The following is a 16782-nucleotide window of genomic DNA, read 5'->3' as shown; positions in this document are numbered from 1 at the left end:
TTCTTCTTTTCTTTGTGTTGTGTATACCGCAGTGATCGGCTGTTAGCTTCAAATGGCACATAAAGCACCGATAAATGGCCACTTTTCAAGCAGGTATCACACTCCGCAGGGATGGCAACACAATCATTGATGAAAAATGAAGGGAGGTGCACTAGGTGTAGTTTTCCGCTGATGAAAATGGTGACTGGTGCTACATGGTAGAGTAAGTCACATGTTTGTGCTTTCCAAAAATAGTGCATTTCAACTGCCTCATCCACATCTTCTTTTTCTTAGAGGTGGGCCACAGGGCTAAAGCTGCCTCAGCCAGGGGACCGATTCATCAAAGACCACAATCTAAAGATTGTTGCTATCGCTCCACCAGAGAATTCTGTCTAATTCCCTGTTGCCTCCATTTCTTTTTTTCTAATGTTTTGTGTATATTTGTCTTTTACCTATTCGTCAGGGATTCAATTGTGATTTCAAACAGGATTCAAAGTGTGTTGAGAGAGTGCAGAGAGAGCAGAGAAGCACCGGAACATTGTTTTAGTAGAGACACTTCAGGTGAGAGGAAACAGAGGAAGCACAAAGGGTCGACAGATACTAAAAGGTTGAGGAGACAAGCTGAAGGAGCTGTGGGTGGGGGGGGGGGCTCTGCATGAATCACCACTTAATCCTTCATGTGTTAACTGGTTCAGTCAAGTACATTAAAGTTATTACCTTTTACTGTTTATCTTGTATTTAAGCTAGTCTTGTTTTTTGTTTCACGCTTTTAGGGAAGCAGAGTCACGCCAGGACGCAGTGGAAAATGCTTATTCTAGGGTCCAGAATATACAACATTCACACCCAAGTTAATGAAGTCCTCGCTCTTCAAGGACTAACTCTTTGAACTATATTGCGCACGCAATATGGCGCAACAGCTCCAGCAGGGGACCCAAACTTCCCTTTCCCCGGCCACATCTACTAGCTCTGACTGGGGGATCCCAAGGTGTTCCCAAGCCAGTGCAGAGATATCATCACTCCACCTAGTCCTGGGGCTTCCCCGGGGCCTCTTGCCAGCTGGAAAACCTCCCTAGGGAGGCGCCCAGAGGGCATCCTTATCAGATGCCCAAACCACCACAACTGGCTCCTTTCGACGCAAAGGAGCAGCGGCTCCACTCCGAGCTCCTCATGAATGGCTGAGCTCCAATTCTCCAGACAAACTCACACTCCATCTTCCCTCACTCGTGAACAAGACCCCGAGGTACTTTAACTCCTTCACTTGGGGTAAGGACACATTCCCTACCTGGAGTAGGCAATCCATCAGTTTCCTGCTGAGAGCCATGGCCTCAGATTTAGAGGTGCTAATCCTCATCCCGACCGCTTCACCCTCGACTGCGAGACGCTCCAGTGAGAGTTGGAGGTTACAGACAGAAGATACCATCAGGACCACGTCATCTGCAAAAAGCAGCGATGAGATCCGCAGCCCCCCGAACTATAGACCCTCCCCTCGACTACGCCTCGATATCCTGTCCATGAAGACCACAAACAAGATTGGTGACAAGGTGCAGCCCTGGCGAAGGCCAACCCACACCAGAAACGCCTTCGACTTACTGCCGAGCACCCGAACACAGCTCTCGCTTTGGAAGTACAAGGATTGGATGGCCCCAAGCAAGGACCCTCTCACCCCGTACTCCTGCAGCACCTCCCACAGTTTCTCTCGGGGAACCTGGTCATACGCCTTCTCCAAGTCCACAAAACACATGTAGACTGGATGAGCATACTTTCAGGCCCCCTCCATGATCCTGGAAAGAGTAAAGAGCTAGTCCGTCGTTCCATGACCAGGACGAAAACCGCATTGTATCTCTTCAATCCTTGGTTCGACTATCAGACAAACCCTCCTTTCCAGCACCTTAGTAGTAGTGTGATACCCCTGTAATTGGCACACACTCTCTGGTCCCCCTTTTTGAAGAGGGTTACCACCACCCCGGTCTGCCACTCTTTTGGCACTGTCCCAGACTTCCACGCAATGTTGAGGGGCGTGTCCTCCAAGACAGCCCCCCAACACCCTTTGCTTTTAGTATGACAGTGGGGGGTCTAGACGGAAAAAAAGATCCGAACGCGAAAAAAAAATCTGAAAGTGAAAAAGTTTTGAATCTAGATATAATGCAATCGAAAAATAGAATAGGGTGAATGACAAAAAAAAAGTGTGTGTGTGTGTATATATACACATAAAGATTTGTCCACTTTTATTTTGAATACGTTGTCGTATTTTTCAATGTTCAACAATAAAACTTAAACTTTCAGGTTCACATTTGTTTTTCAAATGAACAAAACTTTTGACCTGGATTTGGCTCCGTAATATATTTATTTAGTTACTTCTAGCTCCGAGCAAGAAATCTCTCCTTCTCACAGCAAAAAGGTCCAAAATTTTCTTTCCTATTGGTTTTCAGAACGTCTTTACAGGGGAGGTTGGACGGTGAAAAGAGATATCTCAAAGTAAAAAACCCTTGACCCTCATATGGCATCGAATCCAACCAATCATTTGGAAAAAATAATTCTCTTCATTTTAGTAATCAATTGGGAATGTTTCATCGTAATATCTATTAGTTCCTCATTCTTGTTTTACGTTATTCACTTGGGGTGTCTTCCATGCTAAACCAAGATGGTGGACATGCCCAACTTCGACTCATCACACTAGCAAACTACTGAGAGTGCTCCATTAAACCAGTGAGCCACAGTCCCCCTCAAACACTCCAGCCCCGCAGTGACCCCCTTAGCACGCCACTCCACCAGCAGTGGTGCCATCCCACAAGATAAGGTGCCCCTTTCTCAGTCAAGTCGTTCTTTGGGACATCGTGACATTTGGCGAGTTGAACAGTGTCAGCGCGACCTTTCCCAGCAGCATATCAGGAGAAAGCGCTGAATGGCTCGGCCGCTCTCCCTCCGCCATGTTTGCAGACCACGCGATCTCCAGCAAGAACTTGGTCTTGTGCTCCTGAGTTGGAGTGGGAGGATGTTGCCCATGTGAGTTTCTCTCAGTCGCTGTGTAGATCGAGGAGTGAAGGTGTGAGAATTTGCCATGATAACAACTAGTGATTTTATTACATCTCATCAACTTCATATGAGGTTAACGTGCACCTCTGCTTGTGTATTTGACTTTCCTGGAAACTAATCAGCAACATTGGAGAAGTGTGTGACGCCATGGTCAACAATCTCTTTGCCAACACTGCCTCCCGGTGCATGGAAGCACTGCTGCACTCGCTGTCCTGCGAGTTGGCAGCCCTACTCAGTAACCCAGTGGTACAATATAAAGACATTGCAGCCCCTGCTTATCCCCAAGGCAGCGTCACTTTATGCCCTGCCTGTTTGCAGGAGCAAATTCAGACATTATCCAAAGACAAAAAGCATGCAAGTGAACTGCATTCATCCAATCAAGCCCTGCTCTCAGTTTGCCTGCATTTCTTACAGACCTTGAATGCTAATGATACTATTGAGATGCAGAGCATGCCAGCAGTGTGCTGGATCCCCCAGGCCTTCACCCGGTGAGTAAGTACGAAGCCCAAAGATGTATGCACACGCTCCAAACTAATAGCTTAACCAACGTACACTCACAATTTGTCTTTGAGGATGTTAAGGGCATCTTAAAGCTTTGAGACCTACCCCTTAGTATGCTTATTCATGCTGCTCGGAATACCAATAACACTCTGCCCTTCTCTCTGTCTCCCTCCCCTGCTATTTATTCTTATTATTGCTTGTTATCATCCAAGCGACTGATTAAACCTGTTCCCGTTAATCACATAGTTTTCATCTAATCAGCGTTCTGACACCTAAGCAATCTAAAAAAAAAAAATTAAACTCTTGTGTCGTTGCAAATCTTTGATTATTCTATCTATATGGAAATGACCCGTAAAATTTGACAGTGACACAGTATATGTATAAAGAAGATTTTCGTTCAGGAGGACTGTACCAACAAGCCTGTTTAACTCAACTTCATCTCAAAGAATAAATTGTTATTTTTCAGTAAGTTATTAAGCAGCTTTCTGGGGATCATAATTATATTTATTGGCAGCAACGTTGCCAAACTGTAATGAAAATATTCAGCCACATCTAGTCAAGGCTGCCCGTGTCTACAGATACTGGGCTTCTGAGCACAGCTTTTTTTTCTCTAGCTTTATGGTTCCCAATGCAATCCAGTTTTATATACAGTTAGTTTTAGATTTCAGCATGCAAATCCTCCACCAGCTTGTTTCTCCCACCACGAGTGGATAAATAACATTTACAAAGAAATCAAACCAAGAGGCCTCTTCATACTCAAGCTTTGAATGTGTAACGTATGTCTGGCCTTACAAATCGCTGACGAGTGGAAATGTGTTTTAGAAAAACACTTTTACAATGGTCTCGATATTAAAATCAACTTTACCAACCTCTTCTGGTTTAAAAAAATACCTTCTAACATTGAATTAACATTTTCTTAAATGATTAAGGGACTACAGAAATGACTGTAGGGAAGACGGGGTCTTAGGGACATTAATAACCGTCGAACATCATGCATGCTACAGCTCGCCATGGTTCTAAAAGGCTTGCGTGTGTTGCAGAGCAATTCACCTCCAGAACAACAGGTGGAGTAACGTGTTTTTGTTGAAGACGACCTAGAGAGTCACGTCTTTGTTTGTGGAAGTCGTTGGTTTATTTATTTATCATAGACTTTATTGCCTCGTGCATCGCCACTGCTGCTTTTCATCGCGGACACATTTGTCCCGTATTTTCCTCCACAACTTTGTGCACCTCTCGACCAGCAAACCGACGTTTGCGGCGATCTCCCTCCATGAATCCAACCCGCTTATACAACCCGCCAACGACGGCTTGTATACGCGGTCATATTTACGCATTTCTTCCGACATAAGTTCTTCAATCTGATCCGTTCTCTTGTAAACATTCTTTGTTTTAATAATGGTGGTGTCGGGCTATGAAAACGGAAATGTGAGACTCCGTAAAGGACGTAGTTAGCAGACAAATCGCAGCCTTGTGCGCTGCGGGAGGCTTGCGTCGATTGCGTCGAAAGCGACGCAAGCCTAGAAAAATGGGTCCACACACGCAAGGAGGTGTGAAAAGGCACGCAAGGGACACGCAAGGGGCTCTTGCATCTGCGTCGAGATCTTGGCGCGGAGCCCCAGATGGGGAGGGAAATTATATATCACAGACAAGACCATATCAGTGGTCTTGTCTGTCTTCCATTTTCTAATAATTGCTCCCACAGTTGACTTCTTCACACCAAGCTGCTTACTTATTGCAGAATCAGTCTTCCCAGCCTTGTGCAGGTCTACAATTTTGTTTCTGATGTCCTTTGACAGCTCTTTGGTCTTGGCCATAGTGGAGTTTGGAGTGTGACCAAATACTTAATTTACAGAGGAATTTACCAATTAATTCATTAAAAATCCTACAATGTGATTTTCTGGAGGGTTAGGGTTCTGTCTCTCATAGTTGAAGTATACCTATGATGAAAATTACAGGCTTCTCTCATCTTTCTAAGTGGGAGAACTTGCACAATTTGGGGCTGACTAAATACTTTTTTCCCCACTGTACATGTATTCTAATTTTAACTTTGAGACATGAAGAAAAAAGGGCGTTTCACCCTGACCCTTAACTACCAATATATATTAGAATTACAGTTAGCAAACTTTCATTAATGTATTACACCTGCGGATAGATTTACAAATGCCATTTAAAAATTAGTATTGATCGCCATCTACTCTGTGTTTCTCTAAACTGACATATTCGTCGTGTTGACTAGCTTTTTGACTGGAAAAAAAGGCCACAAGTTTGGTTGATGAAAAATGAACAACATTTAATTTTGAATTCCGTCTCCAACACAAGTCATTTGTATATCGATTTCGATGAATATTGACATGCAGGGCAAACCAGCCTGAATGTTTAAAAGCAAGCAATCTGCGAAGATTAGCATCACAGCTTGAGCTGCATTGTTAAGCGATGAAAGAGTGTCGGGCGTGAGGGCAGGCAGATAACAAAAGGGGCAGCTGATCTACAGTAGATAAAAGGCAGCGGTATTTGCCAGTAACATGTAGATTCTCATTCTGAATACTTTCACATAAGGCTTATCAATACAACAAAACACACACTTTTTGATTTTTAGAAATGTTCTTTCTTCAGACAACGTAGATAATAGAATCAATATGAATGGACCCATGCCACGTTTAACAACTACACACACAAATTGAGAAGAAAAAACGTTGCTCGTTAGAATCCAGAACTTGCTGGACAAAGGTCACTCTAACCTTACAAATCACATTCACTGCAACAGCTGAATAAGTAATGTTCCATTTATCGCAATTTTTACACAAACAGTTATGCAATAATTCTAGAACGTAATGTTTAAATACTCTTGATATTATTGTCTTGGACAAAGCAAAAATAAATAAATGTTGTAAAATCTTCTTGCCAAAGATGAAATATATATACATGTAGACAAATGTAAAAAAGTAGGGATATTAACCACTAACTTCCAGATGCTGTCCAAAACAGCTAGAGCTGGGGCCATCCATCTCCTGGTTACCCAATCCTGGTTACATGGCAACCAGGAGATGGGTGGCCCAGGCTCTAGCTGTTTGAACTTCACCAGTCACCTAGATAGGAGGAGAAGGAGGAGGAACAAGAGCACAGAGAAAAAAAAAGGCGTAGAGGCGGGATCTCCTGCAGGACGGGTATTCTGATTCAACATGTGTCGCAAAGTCAACCATCACATACTACTGGACAGACAGACTAAACTGGGAGGGACTCTCTGGCATGTCTGAGTGTTATCACAGTTATGCAGATGACACACAAATGTATGCAACTACATCACCATGCGGACTTCATTCCAATACAAGTGCTGGGTAAATGCATTGAACAAATCAACAACTGGATTTTTCAAAACTTTCTTCAATTAAACAAAGATAAAGCAGAAGTAATTGTTTTTGGTAACAAAGATGAATGATTGAAAGTCAGCGCTGAGCTTCAATCACTGATGTTAAAAACTACAAACCTGTAACACCCAGACTTTTTGGGTAGTTGGTCACTGTCTGTTTTCTGTCATTCACCCTGCCTCTCGTTTCAGACACCTCTCTCCCTGTGTGCCGCAGCCCTCTGTGATTGCAAGCCCCGCCCTTATTGTTTCCACCTGTGTCTCGTTCCCCTGTGTATTTAGTCTGTGTCGACTGCTTGCTCTGTGCCAGTTTGTCTCTAATTGGTCACAAGCTTACCAGCGATTTACACGAGAGGGCCTGCCTGTGTTTCGACGTGTTTCTGTCAACTTGTGATTCTTTGCCTGCCGATTTGGATTAATCCGCCTGACCTGTCTCACTACCCGTGTACCGAACCGCTGCTTGAAGTAAAGACCTTGTTTTTTGAACCTGGCTACTTCGCCTTGAGTCTGCTTTTGTGTACTCCCAACAAAACCAAGTTGGAATCTAGTTCTAATTATGGATTCGGACGTCAACCTGAAAATCCATATCAAAACTGCTACATAATCAGTCTAAAAATTATTTTGTTTTTACAATTATTTCTGAAATAACACATTCAGCAAAAAAAATTCTATTTTCAGATGGGAGATCTCAAAATATTGAATGTTATTGAGTTGAATCCGTAAACTTGTGGGAGTGAGCCATCAGTAGGCTTGTCAACTAACTTGTTCACCGGTGACATGGCGACTTGTGCAAGCATCATCCTTTCTCCTGAACGCGCTGCAGGTTCTCCCGTTCCTTCCGATGTGTGACCGTGTGTTAACAGGGTTAGAGTTAACATAAAGCTGACACGCTATTTTTGCAGCGTACCTAGTGGAATCAATTTGTTTAAAAAAAACTTTAATTTGCACACAGAGTAGGACCAGAATACTTTTAATCTGGTGTGGCCGGTAGATGAGTGTTCTGTGCGAGGTTTCACTTTGCCCTCAAAAAATCTCTCAATGCCCGCCATGCTCACCCCTCCTATCAGACAGTGTTTTTCTGCACCTCCTGCATCAGACCAAACTGGAGCTGAACCTCAGGTCATGGCGGCTTTGACACAGAAGGTTATCAGATCGTATTATCCAGGAGCTGCCATGTTGGGACCAGTGCTGGCCACACACACACACACCGGGACCGATAAGAGCCGGCTGGCGGTTCACGTTCTTTCCCCGGCCCCGCTGGACCAGAAAGCTCAGTGTATCTGTCAGCCAGCCGGAAGAATCTGCCTGTGTAAATGGGATAAAGAGAGACACAGTGGACTTAAATGTTTGCTTTGGTCAAGGACTGTTGCGCGATAAATGGAACCCAGGGCCAGCTCAGCTAGATGCGTGGAGTTGTTAGATAGCGATACTTTGGGTTTTGTGTCGGAGATCTTTCTTTAAGTGTCGCACTGACAAATGCTGGATTGAGACCACATGGGAAAGTAGAAGAGAATAACTATTGGTATTTTCTTTTTAACTAGTCAAATCACTATTGCAAAGGTCCTGTTCCTATCGATCTGCTCCTACTTTATTTCTACAAAACATATCGAAGGAGGTTTCCACCAGTTTTCCTCTAATTTGAAGGGTAGATCAGGGTAAATCAGGGTGCTATTTTCTGTCCGTCAGATCTGGTAACACCAGACGTCTGCATTCTCTGTTAACCGACAGTGGGGATTGTATTTGGAAGGCACTGAGAGAAACTGCTCTGATGGAAGTACGTCTTCATTTCTACAAGGATAAGAAGTGATATTGTGATTATTAATGTGTGTCTCGTGTCTGAGCATCTACTGTGTTTGTTTTAGTGCCAGACAGATCCGGGCAACAAATGCAAATGTTTGGAACCGTGACATCCATTAAAGAGCTGGAGAGTGAGGCAAATGTTGATTTCACCTCCTGACAGGCTGCGCGAACACGCAATAGCAATGTGGAGAAGGCAATTATGAGAGCAGCTTATTCAGTAAATATCCCTTTTTAGTGTCATCTCATTAACAGAGAAATAAGCCATAATAAGGAATATCATCCTTTAACTCGTCATTTAAAGTCCACAACACACCGCATTCAAGCCCATAGTACAAAAGGTAAAGTGTTCTTGTGTTTATAATGTCAGACCTGGGGAATAGTGGTGCCATGGTGAGCCTCAAAATGTCCTTTGATTGCTATGATTAGGATGAGAACTGTTTCCAATGAATGTTAGAATGCAAAGGCCGTGGACAACATCCCGTCCCCCCAGGAGGGTACAAATGTTCCCACACTGACTCTCACAGCAAGTTTGGTTCTGGCCTCCAGCATAAAGAGTTAATACTATGACAAATGCACCACCAAAGAAAGTGGATGTCCTCCTTGGGCCATGTACAAGGGATTTATTTGATCACTAAGAAGCAAAGGATTTTTCTCTTGAAAAAAACAACTTTTTGGTGTTATTTCTATGTAACCGAACACAAACAGGCTTTAAATGAATTTATTTGAAATTGTTTTGGGAATTGTGTTGTCCTCGTCATACAACTCAACATGGACTGACATGCTAAGGACCTTTTAAAGTGGGTGTGGTTTTTAAAGCAGGCTGTTAAGGAGCTTTATATCAAATACAATTTCAAGTAAGAAACTACATATGTAAAGATAGACCAGCCAGCATATTCATCCTATTCAGTCATAATAGATGCATGAAAATGATAATGCCACTTTTTGTGAATGTTTTGTATGAACATTCTGTTCTTTGTGTGCAGATTCATAACTTATTTACAATGCTTGTGGATGCTTGTGGATTAAAAAAATAACAATAAAAAAACTGACCAACTGAATTATTTCTATGAATATACACATTAATGCTCACATTAAATAAGAGCATAGTCCATCAAAAAGCAACGCAGCGTGAATCTAAAAGTACTATATCTGAGTCTCTGAGGTAATGCTGGCATTGATAAATCTGTATGTCAACTTTCCCTCATCAAAATGCGGGTTATTTTATTCAGTGGTAATTCCTTTGGTATAATGCACGTGTTTTGTGCTAGTGTTCCTCGGCAGAGGATTCACATCCAGCAGGTGTGTTCCACCATGTCGTCCTTACATGATTACACATTCAGTGTCTGACACGTAAGAGGCAACTGATGCGTGTTGGCCCCATCATGTGAAAGGATGACACGACAAAGCGAGATCACGCTGCATCCCATTTGCATCTGTCGCAGTGCATTCAAAACACGGATTCGTTCGACTGCAGAGGGGTGATGGTGACGGTGGGGCGAGATACTCCTCTGCTGGAGGTCAGGTCTCACTGCAGGAAATGCAGCTTCAAACAAGCTTTCGTAAATAAGTTGACTGATGTTCACTGATCGACCGATCTGACCACTGCAGCGCCTTTGCGGGAGGGTTGTAGGCAGGGAGGAAAATAAATTTGCCTGCAAGTCATAATTTCTTTTGATTTATTCATAGTAGAAAGGAAATAAAAGACATTGACATAGCTGTTTTGTTTAGTTATTGTAACAATGTGTTTTCTCTCTCTTTCTGACAAAAATGGCTCATTCTAAGGTCACAAATCTCTTTTTATGGTATGCGCTAAAGAAAAAGTTTATATTCCATTTCTGCCGATATATTCTCATATATGCTACACATCCTCAACTGAATCTCCAGCCCCAAATGTCAACTTCTTCCTTTAATCCTTAAATCATGTTCAGTTTGTGGTCAACAATGGTGTCCTATCGTGTTCATTCCTTATTGAATTCAATTGTTAGAAGGAAAACAGATTATTACAATGCATGATTCTATCAAAAGGCCAAAAACAGGAAATATGCTCAGCCCTGGGTCGCAGCTGGGTAGAAAGGAAAGGCTCTTCATTGGCACGAAACAAGGCACCCAAGTTATTGTGCACTTTCAATTATGTGTTAAGATCCGCTTTGCATGGCTCCGTTGTAGGAGTTGATTACATTGTCGTTGCAGCACCAGAGGTAATCATAAAATGCTCTCAGGTCGTGGATCTGCTGGATGGAAATGTCAGATATACTAAACAACGAAAGAGCCGAAAAGTCCTACAATATTTCTTTTTTTTTGTCAGGTTGCTTATTGTGTCTGCCACATTTAAACAGTTACAACTGGATAACTGGATAACAATAATTGCCTCTTGCTCTACTATTAGGTGAACCTTAGAATATAGCTTGTGCTTGGTAAAGGGACCTGTGCCGAGTTCACCGGTGGATTTTGTTCTGCTTGAAGGCCCCAGACACATATAGGCGTTCGCTCACCACACTTGGAGATTTTGAAAATGCGGCTAAAATATTATCAGAGCAAAGGGTTTAAAGGGTTTGCTTCATCTGTTTTACAAATATAGATCAGTCCTATTATAAACTGGTATATATAATGTCTGTGGTCATTATCATGCCTGCAATGCATGATGATATTTAAGCCCTAATGACAGACAGTGCTAATTTGCATTGTGTGTATTTTAGGATCCAGAGTCTTTGGAGCTTGGCTCATCCTGCATGAACACCTCTGCCGCCTCAATTTAGTTATTTTTCAAAAATCATCAATGGAATTCCAATAAGGCGCCGCATTAACCCTTTTTTTTTCTTAAGCAGACAGTTAGGTCTGCTGTCAATTAATCACGGAATATAGAAGGTAGTTCATGTGAATGACATTTTTGCAAGATGCAACAGTACAAGTTTCTTTATTATTAACAAATACATTGTAAAAATGAATCATGACACCAAAAAATTATAACTAGTTAAAAAACAGAAAATACTGATTGAAAAGACGTCTCCCTGTAATAATAAAACTATAGTCAATGACAATGATATTTCTTTATCGATGATAACATTATTGATCAGATGAATCACCCTCAGAAATACTCCAGACTGAGTGAACTGAAAGTAAACTACATAACCTTGTGTGGAAGCATTAGTAAACCTCAATCTGCAGGTTTATTACGAAGCCAGGTAATGACCGACCCATATTGTAAAAATGTAATTGTGTACATGATGAGCAGAGACAGTGCACATGTTTAAGTATGCGCACCTTTTTATTTTCAACATTGTGAAGATGCATTACCACAGCAAGCTGGACACAATCTGCTCTTTCTCTCATACATTGGCATAAACACTGTCTTCTTAAATCCTTGTTAAAGCCGACTAATCCATAATCCCACTGGCTCATCATTGGTCCCTTTTAGTCTCTGTGAAAGGCCTGTCCGATAACGCATAGGTCCGGCTGGGATGCCGAGCGTAGAGTTGCTCTCAGGTTTGATTGGCTTCCCCAAAATTCTTCGGCCCTGGTTGGTTCATCGTCCAGCCTATGAGAATGGACGGAGAATGTTGTCAACAGCATTCGGGTCATTTGGTCAGGTGGGTTTGTGTCTGTTAGAAACCTATGACGCAAAGATAAGTGAAGTGTTTGTGTTCTCTCAGTGACTCTTGAAGAAATTATGTAAGGGCTCTAACATGATTTAGAAAATAGAATTTTCTGTTGTCACGTTGGATTTGTTTTGATTGTGGCTTTGGACTATTGTGATACGTAACCCTATGCTCAACATTTAAAAGTAAAGCAGAATTAAAACGTAAAGAGCCGAATTCATAGTGTGAGTGAAATATATTATACTCTATGTGAAAGTCTCTAGCTGATGTCTCTATAGTTTAAATATTATCTTATCCCTCTTCTTAATAAAGTATATTATATATGCAGAGTAGATAGGTTAATGATGTGGTATAATTTTATGGCTTTGCTGTTTTTTCCACCACCTTCAAAGCTAATGACAGTAGAGCTGCATACTGATGTTTATAATGTCTCCAAAAATTCGGAGAGAGAGAGAGAAAAAAGAGAAACAATTCTGCACTCCCTTAATTACATTGTAAAATTCAGTAAGTTTTAATGTGGGTACAGTTGGTAACTAATAGCTAATATCGTGGGGGAAAAAGGGGAATATTTATATCTACATGGTAACACTTATAATGAATGCTAAATTACTGGCCTACTATAGAACATTTTGGAGGAAATAACCATCCCATACTAGCAAATTATTTATAAGTACATATAAAATGCAAAATGACTAATAAAACACTCACCCCTGTGAGCATATCGATGGCTCACTCCCACATGTCTCAGCCACTGAGACGGCTTGCGATCTTGGTGGAAAACTCAAGCTTGGCCTCTGATCCGAATGGCTTCGTCGGATGAAGGGTCGAGGTCCTTGACCAGCTACAGGAAACCTCCCACGACTCCCCCAAGAACGCAAGAGAAAGGAGACCCCAGAAGAGGTCCACGCTTGAGGGGGTCGAGGAATTGGACATGGATGGGCCTCAAACAAGGATGGCGATGCAGGGCAGAAGACTGAACGTGCGTTATTGATCTTCCGAACACTAGATAGATCTTCAGTGCTGTTCTCCCTTGACCATCTTTGTACTTTTGGTGAGGCTGGGGGAGATGGAGCTTTGAAAGGGTAGGAGGAGGAGTTCGAGTTTAAAATATTCTGCTTTGTGACAGGGGGGCTGGGGAGTCTCCCCTGAAACGCTGGCGGTGTGGGAAGTTTCCTGTTAACAGGGGGGCTGGCTGGAGGAGGTGAAGTAGGTTGCTTTTTGAAGCTTCGGGGACTGGGAAGTCTTCCATGTAGATTGCTTGGCGTAGAAGGTGTAGAGGGTAACATTCGCCCTCTATTCACAGGTGATGTGGCAAATGGTTGGCCTCTGACCACAGAATGAGGAGGCACTGTAGACACTACGGTGTTACATCCAGGCACTGAGAAGTCGCCACAATTTTGTATGTCTGCTGATTCTTCTGAACTGGCAGACGGAGTTGTTGATACATCAGCTTTTAACAATCTCTGTAAGACTGAAGATTGTCTTAGGTATAAGATCTTTTTGTCTTGTTGGTACAAGGAATCCTTTTCCTTCCTTGGGTCTGCCTCCAACTGGACTTCTGGTTGATTGAACTTTGACAGAGCAGATACATGTGGTTGGTCCGCTCTACAAGGGGAAATAACTTTAGAAGTTGGTTGCAGGCCTCCTTTACTTGGCAGCACCGTCACTGACCTAACTGAAGCCCTCAGTCGTTGCGATACTGCAGCCCTTTTTAATAAAGGTGAATTTACAGGTTTTGGCGCCGCTTCATCTGCTATGAAAGTTAAAAGACTTTGGGCACTTTCGAATGAAGTGTCCATTAATACTTCCAATGGAGGTGGAGGAAGACTCTCTAGATCTAAATCATTGTTTTTCTCAGATGGAGTAGAGTCAGGTCTACAGCTGGTTATCCTACTACTGAGCACGGCTTCCACATTCCCTAAACCAGGTAACACAGGAACGCCACACTTCCGTACTCCTTTTAGGGGCCCCACAATTTTAAGATCTTCTAGATCCTCTATTCCTTGGCTAAATGTATCAATCAGTCTTTTGACTGAGTTCCTGCCTCTGTACAGCCCTGAAGATGGTCGTGGTGATGCAGGAGGGCTGGGAGGTGGGGTCGCTTTTATTGGGCCCTTGGCTGCTTTCTTAACCGTAGGTTTATCCTTTTCCACATCACTAGCTGCCTCCTGTTTTTTACTTTTACAACTTGTAAGGCCTATTTGGTCATTGGGTGGTTGGGGATTGCTGTTCTTCTGTAGTGAGGGATGCTTGCGATGTACTGCTGGAGATTGTGCTGGTGAGGTTCCTTGATTTTGTTTCACTGGAGCTGTCTTCATATTCCCACCTGCCTTGCTTTTACTCATCCTTTGTAACCTCACGTTTAAATCCTTTTGGGTCCTCTCTAGTTCAAGAAGAGTAGGATCTTCACCTTTGCTCCGCAATGATTCTGCTGACTGGGAACGTCGCTCTCGAGGCACTGCCGTCTTTTTTACTACCGCCTTCCGGATAGGTGCTGTTGTTTGAGGTCTCCTTGGAGAGCGTTCCTCCTCCTCCATCCACTGGCGTCTACTTGCTTTTGGGCAGCCACCTGCCTTTGTTTTAGCACTAGCATTCTGTGATGGGACGAACTGTATCCTTCCACTAATTGCCTTTTTCATTTTAAGAGTCATTTCTACATTCTGAGGATTCTCCATGCGCTTTGGAGGCAGGCGGCGAGGACATTGTTGTTCACGGTCTACAGTTGAAGAATTTGATTGCTTTCTAATCCCTACATCTTCCATGCCCCTGTTCAGTTCCTCCTCCTCCTCATCATAGTCTTCTTCCTCCCCATAATCTAAGGAAACTGATCCTAGCACTGAGTCTCTTTGGTAATTGTCCAATATAGTACATGTGGAACCTAATGAGTTGAGTGAGGTGAGGGAAACACTTGAACTTATTTGATTTGTATACTTTTGTTTTGATACTCCTGGCCTAATGTCCGTGGAATTGTATCCAATGGAACTGACAGGTGTAGTTCTATTTGTCCCTGTGGACACACAACTCTCTCGTCTAAGGCGTCTTTCAGACCCCGCAAGGGATTCACTCTCAGCTCCAATTCCACTGTCCTCACTAAAGAGAGCCGAATCCTCTGGTCCGGGCTTACGCAGAGAGGCCATTTCAATACAAGATAAGAGTCGCATTAGCCTAGTCTCCACTGCACGTTTGACTTTCATTTTCTCCTCTAAAAGCTCTGAGACAGAGGAAAAGTATCCCACTGCCTCCTCCAATGCACACTCCCCAATTCTGGCCACAGTCTGGCTCACATTTCGCATTCTCTGTGTGGTGTACTGAAGCAGCTGCTGCAACAAATCTGGTGGGGGCTCAATATTAGCAGAGGCAGACTTCAAATGTGGAGAAGATGAGAGGTTTTCAATTTGACTTGGCCAGGCAAGATGTTCTCCATTTTCTTTTAAAAGTTTTTCTCCCTCATCTGCCATCTCTTCCAGTCCCTGAATCATTTCCTCGTAGCGTAGAGCCGTGAAAGCAACCATGGTCTGCACAGACACCTGTGTTTGGGTCGCTTGTTCCAAAAGTCCCAGTAGAAAGTCATATTTGTTTATGCTTGGATTCAAAAAGGCATAAGCAGCTTGGTGAGCTTTAACCAAAGGTTCAGGGAAGTCCACTTTCTCTTCTGCCGGTTTCTGTTTGTCTTTCTTTTTAAGCCCCTTATTACCTCTAGTAATTCTTTTGGCTTTTCTGCCAGGCTTCTTTTCTGTTGCCGCCTTCATGTCAGAATTTTTGTCTTTTCTTTTTGAAACTGCATTGTTGTCATTTCCTTGACTCCCAAGTGTACCCATGTGTCCTGCTTCAGGGTCTAGCTCAGTTACATTTTCCTGTGGTGTCGAATGAGCCTCTTTCTGAAGTACATCTCTTTGTCCAGCAGCCTTTCTCTCCGTTGTATCCCATTCCGTTGATCTCATCAAATTGCGATCCTCAACAACTTCAAAATGAGAATCTCTGATGCTCCCTTGAGGTGCAGGGGGAAGCATTCTCTCCTTACCCGTGGTACCCAGAGTCCCAAAATGGTTACCTTTGGATGGTGAGCAACCCATTTTGGAGGTTTTCAAATAAAGGCTGATTGCTTTGTCTACTCTGAGACCCTAGAAGTGTGAATGACAGCCACCCGCTGTATCTGTCATTTTTGGATGGCTTAGGTTGTCTGATGACATCCTTCCCCACAAGAATGCTGCCAAATGCTGCCAAAAAAAAAACTTGATACATCCATTTTAAAATTATTTCTCACAAAATAAATCCACCGACCGATGCTCATGTTTAGAAAAACGGCCCTTGTAGCGTGCTCTGAAACACATCCCTCTCTACCTCACACAAGACCAGCAGCTGAAAGGATTAGTGAGGCTTTCAGTGAACTCCTCAGCATGCGCATATGTCACGCACATGTCAAGCATATACAACTCACCTACTTGTAAGACTATAAGCTCATTTGTGTAAGGAGAGCTTGCCTCAGGTAGCTTTTTATAGCCAGCAAAA

The 16782-nt window shown here is 43.0% G+C and overlaps 1 protein-coding gene across 1 annotated transcript; it reads right to left on the bottom strand.

Moving 5' to 3' along the window:
• Window positions 1–11572: 11572 nt before the first annotated feature.
• pcare1 (photoreceptor cilium actin regulator 1) lies at window positions 11573–16628 on the bottom strand. The gene is made up of 2 exons (XM_040199502.2): window positions 12982–16628; window positions 11573–12212 (listed from the first exon to the last, which is right to left on the bottom strand). Exons 1-2 carry the CDS (start codon window positions 16344–16346, stop codon window positions 12089–12091), a joined length of 3489 nt encoding a protein of 1162 aa, XP_040055436.2. The 5' UTR covers window positions 16347–16628; the 3' UTR covers window positions 11573–12088.
• Window positions 16629–16782: the final 154 nt, after the last annotated feature.

This window comes from Gasterosteus aculeatus, chromosome 15 (genome assembly GCF_964276395.1).
Source record: "Gasterosteus aculeatus chromosome 15, fGasAcu3.hap1.1, whole genome shotgun sequence".
Taxonomy (NCBI): Eukaryota; Metazoa; Chordata; class Actinopteri; order Perciformes; family Gasterosteidae; genus Gasterosteus; species Gasterosteus aculeatus.
This window is presented reverse-complemented; position numbering and strand designations above follow the sequence as displayed.

Bases quoted from the DNA above. Each gene is read 5' to 3' on its own strand.
- pcare1 (XM_040199502.2), bottom strand. From the start codon at position 16,346: ATGGGTTGCTCACCATCCAAAGGTAACCATTTTGGGACTCTGGGTACC. The intron at 12,213-12,981 runs GTGAGTGTTTTA...CCATTCTCATAG, and splicing joins CCATCGATATGCTCACAGGG to GCTGGACGATGAACCAACCA.